Below are 9241 nucleotides of genomic sequence, written 5' to 3'. Positions count from 1 at the left end.
TAAGAGAGGCCAACTCATCAATCATGGAAGGCAGAGGTATGTGCACGGATGTGCATCCTCCTCAAAATTAAACAAAGAAAATTTGTTGCCGAATCTTTTAAAAACCTTGTTTTCCTTACTTAGGTTTCAACGCTTTCCGTGGTGGGACGTCACGCCTCCCCCACCTCAACACAGACTGTAAAACCTGCAGTCTCTCACAGCACTGATAAATCCTCACAGCTTTGTAACAACAGAGGACGATGTATCAAAGTTATTAAAGCACAGGGAGGTGGAAAAGCCACATTAACCATGCATGGATGCTTTTCTACCGTCAATAGAAATTGTTCTGACTCATTATCACGTAAAGAAATGTAAAAACAAAACAAATGTACAGTAAAATATGCATTTATTTATAGTGATTAAAGTACCAAACGATCCTGCACACTGGTCACACAAAATCAATTTACACACTTAAGTGTACTGACTCAATTTAAACGCCAATACCAACATAAATACATTTCAAATATAAATACAGTACTGTACACCTTTCCCTTAGATCAAATTTGAATGTTGGAGTAGATTGTCAAGGACTGGATGTGTGGTATCACAGGCACCAGATGTGTTGGGCCCGCACAGCTGCCCGCAGAAGAATCTGCCCTATAGTCCTTTGCTACTAAAATGTTGTACAAATTCAAATTCATTTCAAAGGAAGCAATTATGTAAAACATGCTGATTTGGTTTAAACTGGATTTTTTCATTTTAATTACACAAACTAAAAATAAAATAAAAATTCTTGCTGACATGAACAAGTCATCTGCTGGCTTTCCCAAAGGCCATATACTCATTACATTGGAAGGATTCAATAAAATCATACTCCATCTGAAAGCATCACTCTCATCATGGTGATGTCACAGTGCAACGTCATGTGTGCAGCTGATGAATTATACAATCTCAAATTGACAAGGCACAAGCTGATGAGTCCACAAGGAAGAGATGAGGAGAAATGAGAAGTGTGCGTGTCTAGTGCCAGTTTCAGGAAGCACAGGTAGACATGATTTGGAGAAGACTGCGTTTCATTTCAAACAAAGAATCTGGCTGAAGGTGTGTTTCCTTGTCTGGCTGAAGGTGTGTTAAACACACCTTCAGCCAGACAAGGAAGTAGTCGGTTAAAATGTAAACATTGTATTCCAGATCAAATTAACCCCATGGTGGAGAACAAAAGGATACAGGTTAACTGGACATACACAAATGACATAAACAAATAGAAAGCACCTGGATTGATTGACAAAAATACAGACTAGTGTGTCTGTTATCATCCCTCATGCAAATCTTTGGCTGGACTGTATACATTTATAAATTTGGACTTTTTATTTAAAAGCATCATTCTCACATTAATGTATTTCTATTAGACAGAGAAATATGAATGCCTCCAAACAATGGTTTCCTGCTGAAATTAACTTTCTGTCTGTATTTTGTGGGGGGGGTTTAAGACCTGGTTTTTAGGTTAGTTAGTTGAGAGTCAAGTTAGTTGAGAAATGTATTTGGAATTAATTGGAAGATAAATCAGTAAAGATGACCACAATAAAAATAGTTAGTTGCAGCCCTATTCATGTGAATAAAAAACTTGACACAAATATAAGACTTTTTTTTCATATGGAATCAAGCTTCTCTGAGCTACCGCAGCATACAATCAAATAAAATTGATTTAGTCCTCCACAGATCGTTTACACAGCGTTACACCTAACTTTATTGTGAACATGCTTCTGAATGCAGCCTGACGAGTTTGGGATGTGACATGGAAACTGGTTAACCACAGTATGCTAAAACAAACACCCAAATCACTGTGGACAAATGGGTGTTGGCTGATGTACAAGGTGAGGCACTTTTTGATTTAAATTTGATCTGAAAAGCTTTATGCTCCGTCTGAGCAGCTCTTGGCGTATATTGGCTTCCAAGGCATATGGTCATCCGTGTGAAATTAAGTCAAACAACTCCAGCAAACCACAAGCGATTTGCAAAAGTCAAGAAAAAGATAAAATATTTGACGAATCAAATTTAAGTGGCTCTGGAACATACTAGTATCATGTGGATTAAAAAGGTGCTTTAGTTAATTAACAAATGAGTGCAGGTTACAGAAAGCCATTCCCAACGTCTAAAGAAGATGTTCAGCTGTAAAACCACCTAAAAAACCCTGAAAACGAGGGTAAGTCATAAACCACCTCTTGGCCTTAAGACCGGTCTCACAGTTGCAATTCACATTAGCAGCAGTCCTTCAGAAACACACGCATGTGTGGAGACATTTCAAATCAAAGTGGACTTATTTTCTACTTGTGTAAAAATTGGAGCGAAGATTATCACAATGAATAAGCACTTTCCATCACGCACCCACACAGTTAAACTGTTATTTGCCTGCTGGGACAGCAGGAGGGACCTTACCAGCAGCAGGAGGGACATTACCAGCAGCAGGAGGGGAATCTATATCCTGTCTCGTGTCAGTCCTGGATGGATCATCCCCCTCTCCTTGCCCTTTCTCCTGAGAAGTCAGCTCTTTTTTTCCTTCTTCTGCAGCATCCCGGGAACTTGACTGCTTAATATTGTACACCAGCGGGATGGGGGGCTGGTAACGATATCTGTAGCCAAAGGCACGCAGGTGATATGTGTAGTACTCCAATAAATACATCTGTGGAGCATCTACATAGTGGAATGACACGGACAAGTCCGAGCAGCAGTTTGGACCCTGAGAAAAAAAAGAGTGTATTGTAGTTATGCAACAATACAGAGACAAAATGGTTGAGCTTTCCTTGTTACTGTGGATTAACCAGTTTGACCAAAAGCTGCTATGGGAAAACTTTGTTGACCTCGGCAAATGTTCCAATTTTATCTCAAAGATCGACATCGGGGTGAGTCAAGGCTTGGCCTGATCAGATCCTTTGTTTTACATCAGATGTCAAACAGACGTTTTACTCGCGAAGCTTTCATGCACATCAACACAATGAGTGCAGCCACTTCAACTCTTAAAGTCTCCGCAGACTGCAGACAGTGGTGGAGAGCCAACGCAACCACACTCACTGCACCACTGAGCATTGCAAGTGCAACAAAAGCACTGCAAGAAAACAGCCAGTAAGAGTAATTTGTTGATGTTTTGTATAAATGATAATAAAAAAACATTAAGGAACAGATTGGATGTAGGGATTGTTTTTTTGAATGCAATACTAAACTATTCAATTGTTAAGGATATATATTTGATTGATTGTAATACCTTTAATGTAGCCTACTTGAAGTGTGCACTATGCAGCCGTATTGGGAAAATAGAAGTATCTGATGGGAACACGGTTTCGGCAGATACTCAATTTTGAAACTTTTAGATCAGGAGCAAAAGAACTTGATCGGTACATCCGTTTAAACAAGCATATAGTTGTCCGTCTTAAGCTAGTTGTCTTTTCAAACATTAGCAGTGCTGAAGTTGCGTCAAACCAGTGTAATACCACGTCAACAACAAAGAGAAAGTCCAGAATGTTTTCTGCACTTGCCTCCGAGATCGGGTAGTAGCAGTAGCTCCAATACCAGAAGCTCTTGGGAAACTTGGCAGTGAGGTGCTGCTCGGGGACAAATGGATGAAATGTCTCCCTCTGCACAGCGTCTCTGGAGTCCCCTGCCAGCACTCCAACTTTCTCCATGCACTGCCCCATTGCCAGGTCCTCTACAGAGCTAGTGTGAGTGCAGACTTTGCTTTTAAATCCTTCTACAAATCGCCGCAGAGCCTCTCTGCTCAACACATAGCCCGCACCACCACTCATGTAGCCCTGCTTGGCGTAGGGCTTGAATCTTCGGCCAAAGTAAATCGGCTCACCCGGTGTGTGGTTCGAGAGAACCAAACGCAGGTTGTCTACAATTACGTAGGTGTCGTCATCTGCCTTAAGGAACCAGTCCGCCTCGTTGCTGTGATGCTCGTAGACATATTGGAAGGCCCGGATCGTTTTCCAGTAAAGCTGGTCTCTACCCTCCTTTGTGTCTAAGCCCACCGTGGGGAAGTCGGGGTCGTCCACAGAGCTCATGAAGACCACGATATTGCAGTGGCGACTCCAAGTAGACTTCACATGGCGAGTCTTCTTCTCCAGGTTGTTGGGTCCAGTCATCACCCAGCAAAGAATACGCACCTTTTTGTATAGTTCATCAGCCATGCTGCTATCCTCACCTAGTAAGGAGATACAAATAGTAATATAACATTTCACACTGTAATCTCTCCATAGTAAACTGTGATAGTATCCAATCATACAATAGTTAATACAATATATTATTGAAGGGGAAAAGACAACATTCAAAAGAGGAAATCAAATATGGGGTGTAGGGTTTAGCATAAAAATCCAGAACCAGGAACTCAAAGTGGATGGTTAAAAATGAAAAGCCAATCATAAAATGGAGGTTAAGATGAACTAATATGCATCAGAAAATTAACAAACATTTAGAGGTACAACTACAGATCCAAACCAAATTCAGTGAGACAATCATCAAAAATAAATGTTTGGTCAACTTTCAATTCCAACCACACACACACACACACACGTGTTTACAGGCACTTGATCAATGATTATTGGTTAACCAGAGAAAACAGGCTACAGGGTAATTGGAGAATATGTTTACAGGCGCTGTAGGAACCTGGTTACTGTAAAGCCGTGTGTACATTCAGCTTCTGCAAAGTTACTCCTCCACTGCGTTGCTTAAAGGTCGAGCAAACTGTAAATCTCTTCAAGTGTAGAGTGTAGATTGCAAAATGGGAAAGAAAACACGGTCCCACCGCCACCACATTCCTTGTGTGAAATGTTGTGTGTGTGGGGTGGTGGAGGTAGAAAGCAGAAAGGATGTGAGAACATTCTGTCAATGAACTTAGTAGTGATGGAAAACATCTGTACTTTTTTTTTTACAGAGAGGAATCGAAGCTGCCAGGGCTCAGTGAAGCACATCCTGCACTTCTCCAGCAGCCACCAGGTCGAGACTAAACCTCGGAAGAGGGGCCTCCACCACAGCCACCAGCACCTCATGCACCTGCGCTCCCACCCACACATTAGCCAGCTCCAATGTCTTGGAGGACAAATAGCTCGATTAGATTGTCTAGGTGTCAATCAGCTGATGCGTATGTCAATATTGAAAAAAGGGCAGTACTCACACATTCACTACATGCACTAAACAAACAGGACACTAGTAAGACAGCTACATGGATGTATTACAGAACTAGCTATGGGGAAGTGAGCCAAACAATGACTTCTTTACCCCAGATAAGTGCTGAAACAATCTAAACGAGGGCAGATACATCTGTAAAGACTTCAAAAAGAATCTGAAAGAAGAAATACAGCAACTGGATTGAAGGTTACATCCACAATATTAAAAAACAGCAGTATTAGAAGTTGCAGTAGTAGCAATAGTAGTTCTATATCAACAGTAGTAGTAGCAGCAGCAGATGTAGTCGTAGTAGCAGAAGTATCAACAGCAGTAGTACGTCTTTTAATCCAAAAGGGAGTTTTTTTCATAAAAACAGTGGTGTGAGAGTAAGAGAGTGGGAGTGAGAGAGTGAGTGGGAAAGAGACAGACAGACAGAGAGAGAGAACTGAACCAGCATAAGATTAGCAAGGCACAACCCAATCAGGATTCCTCAAAGGAAGATCGACCCACAATAATATCTGCTTAGTTCTGGACTTTATTGATTACAACTATTTAATTGACGATGGTTTTATGCTATTCTTGGATTTCCAAAAAAGCATGCGACTCAGTTGAACATAAATGTATTTTTGACAGTGATAAATGTAAACACTTTGGGAACAGGTTTTTAGACACGGTTACTATGATACATAAAGAAATCATAACAAGCTCAGCAATAACTCGTTTAATACTATGTCCTATAACTAATGTTGAGTTTATTATTGTACTTATTTTCTATATAAAAAATAAACGTCCATATGGCGTACCTGTATGATGAGGGTGCCTTAGGTTGAACAGAGCAGACCTCTCCTTCTTCCATATCTTCCTCTCTTCCTCAGGCTGTTGCTGGTGGTCATGACGTTGATGCAAGCTGCTGACCTGCTGTGATGACATGGTCTTCTCAAAGCTTACCTGCCGCAGAAACACGTACAGCGTGCAGGTTCCCACCACGAAACCCGCACAGAAGGAGAATCTGGATCCGAGGGCCTTCATTCTGGACCCGGTGTCCTCACTGTCAGTCGTTCAACTTGGCAGGTGCTGAATACGGTGGTGAAGGAGACAACACGGACACACGTTTCACTACAAGGGGCCCCAGTCACGAGTTGCAAACTTTCCAAATCTCCTCGCTGTTATCGAGTGTTGGCAGAAATGAAGTGTCAACTGGGTGACAGCGTCACTGCGTGTCTAAGGTGGGGTTTAATGGTACTCACCAGCAGTATCGCGTACACCATAGCAGCTGGAGTATCCCGCAGCTACTTCATTGTAACACTACACATTAACTTTGTAAAAGCGAAAGCTGAGCCAGTTTTGACCACGACGTAGCTGTTTGTTTCCCCCTCCCTGAACGAGAACTTAGCTCAGCTAGCAGCACTAATATGTTGCCAATAGTTATCGTTGCGAAACTGCGAGCGATCTAACGTTAACCACGAACAGCTAAATAATATCCGGGATAGAAAATAAACGACTTATAAAAGCAGTTGTTCTCATCGTCTCCTGGCCTTGTTAAAACAGCCGTTGGTAAACGTTAGCTGGTCCGTTGGTTTGATCGACACTGCTGACGGTAAATTCAGTGCTAAATTAGCAATCCTTCCTGTTGTGTCAACATAACGTCAACTAACGGAAGCGTTAGTTATCCAGGTGACCGACCGAGCTGGCTGGATGTACTGTGGATTGGACTAAGCCCCGTAGTTTAATGAAAATAACGTTACAGACAAAAACACCCATGTAAAAATGTTTCAAAACGCTGCAGAAACTGCTAACTAATCTGGGTTCTGTTTTCCGTCCAGAAGACACAGCATTTTCCGGTCAGGTCGGGATATTTCAAAAGAAAAGCGCAGGCGCGTACTACTGCAAATAAATATACAGGTGCGATTACTTGGCAAACATTTTTATTTTTCCAAATACTGTATTTTGTTTATTTATCCTAGATCAAAGGTATCTGATTATAAACAGATCCTGTTAACTTTGGGTTTTCCATCGCATTGCAATACAGGCCCAAAATCAGATTAGACCATTAGAAGATGCATAACAATGCAAGAGCAAGACAAATCCAGTTAGCCAAGTGAAGAAACGCACCTACACACATCCTGAAGCATTTTTCTGCTTTCTTATCCGACCTTGAGCCTCTGGATACTGGCTTCTTTGGGAACAAATACCTAAATTGACCACATTTACTCTGGTAACTCGAGTCTGACTTAATTTGTGCCATTATACATCAAATCAATTCAAAAGCATATTCACGCAACAATTATGTACAAGTTGAGTTCCCAGTAGTCACAGTTATTCACAAATGATACAAATTCAGCCCCTAAATACACAATCCGTAGAAAAGTTGTGTAGATTCATTATTTGGGTACACTGAATCTGACTGACAGTGTAGCACTCTTTTCCTTTGCTAAATTAGGGTAAGTTAAATTGTCAGAAATTAAAGTACAAAATTAAAAGATATATCTTCCTAAACTTCTTTAAGTGTTTTTTTCTTTTGGATCCATTTAACAGCAGGACAACCTGAAATAAACATTTTTGTGAAACAATGTTAAAATTCTGGGTTTAGACAAACCTTTTCAAAAGCATGTGTGCAAACACTTCTGTAAGCTACAATTGTGTTTAATCTCATCACCAAATGCAGCAACAGAAAGTTTCAAAGACAAGTGGGAACTGAAATGGGAACTCTTCAGTATTTGTCTTTTGTTTTTCATATGCAGACACAATCATCCTTTGGAGTAAACTGTAACTTGAACAACCTGTGCAAACACTCCTTCAGGTTGAGGCATGCACAATTCCCCCCAAGCTGTCTTTTGAATCTAAGGACTTCTTTGTCAATAACAACATACAAGTAATAATTGAACTGTGGACACAGTGTGCCGCTGACAACTTCAGAACTAGATGCAAATATTCAGTTGAAGTCACTAAAAAAAAAGAAAAAAAAAAAAAAGTACCATCTTTCAAAACTGAATCCCTTCAAAAAGGGGAAAATGCATAACTTCATTCAACTGCACAGTACAGCTGAGATGTTGCGGGGTCATCGTGCAACATATAACTGGTGCCCACTCCAGACACATATTGCCTATTCAAGACACACAGACACATTTTCAGAATGTGCAAACAGGTGAGTAGATGTTATCCACCAGCTTTAATAGCAGTAATTGAATAAATGGGGCTCCCTCCACAGGAGTTCACCGTCACAACAGCTGCACTGAATGAGCTCATATGTCCACGTCATCTGAGTCAGAGGGGCCGGATGACTGGGACTCCTCCTGGGACTCTCCCCACACAAACCTATAGTTGTTCTCCAACTCCTGCTGCCTCTTTTGCTCTTTGTAAACCTCTTCTGTGCCTCCAGTCTGTAAGATGGGGGGGGGGGGGGAAATGATGGTTTTACAAACAACCACCTTTATGAATGCATGTTTATATGACTTGTGGAAAATTAAAAGAAAACGTCACTTTTTAAACTTTTTCCCCACAAAAGAAAAAGCTTATTTTACGTGTCAAAGTCCTTATTCTGATTTGCTGAATGTCAATGACAAAACACACATTTTGTAGACAGTTTGTCAAAGGTTGAAGAGAAGTGTACTTGAGGGTGGTAAGTGGGTTTCAGTGAGGATGAAAAAATAAAACAAAACAATAATCACACTAATTGAAAAGGCTTCGTTGGCTGTGTGAAATAACCCCTCTGCTCCCTTTCCTTGCAGGTTAATGTTTTATCTCGTAAAACATGTTTTCATATTTTATGAGGTTAGATGAGGGTGTTTCGGCAAGGTAGTTCAACTCTACAATAAAATGCTGCAGGAAACCCTGCGGACCTATCTCAGCAAACCTGAAACCAGCTGGTCATTACTTTTCCCTCATATTTCACAGACTAGTTTTCTGAAGCACAACAGTTATTATTTTATTATTGTTTTTTTATCAGAAGCTTCAGTAAAAGTAGTAATGAAATATGAAATATTAGGCAACATTTTTTTGCTGTTATACTAAAACTTTTTTTTTTTTTTTTTTTTATAAACAAAAATGATAACTTGAGGACACACACACACACACACACACACACACACACACACACACACACACA

At 40.6% G+C, this 9241-nt stretch overlaps 1 protein-coding gene across 1 annotated transcript; it reads right to left on the bottom strand.

The window, feature by feature from the left end:
* Positions 1-368: 368 nt before the first annotated feature.
* On the bottom strand, positions 369-8519 carry LOC116377901 (glycoprotein-N-acetylgalactosamine 3-beta-galactosyltransferase 1-B-like). Its single transcript, XM_031839661.1, has 4 exons — positions 6384-8519; positions 5940-6210; positions 3510-4174; positions 369-2716 (listed from the first exon to the last, which is right to left on the bottom strand). The coding sequence occupies exons 2-4, from the start codon at positions 6163-6165 to the stop codon at positions 2381-2383; spliced, it is 1227 nt and encodes a 408-aa protein (XP_031695521.1). The 5' UTR covers positions 6166-6210; positions 6384-8519; the 3' UTR covers positions 369-2380.
* Positions 8520-9241: the final 722 nt, after the last annotated feature.

The sequence above is a fragment of the Anarrhichthys ocellatus genome, unplaced genomic scaffold (genome assembly GCF_004355925.1).
Source record: "Anarrhichthys ocellatus isolate YVR2014 unplaced genomic scaffold, GSC_Weel_1.0 scaffold1827, whole genome shotgun sequence".
Classification (NCBI taxonomy): domain Eukaryota; kingdom Metazoa; phylum Chordata; class Actinopteri; order Perciformes; family Anarhichadidae; genus Anarrhichthys; species Anarrhichthys ocellatus.
This window is presented reverse-complemented; position numbering and strand designations above follow the sequence as displayed.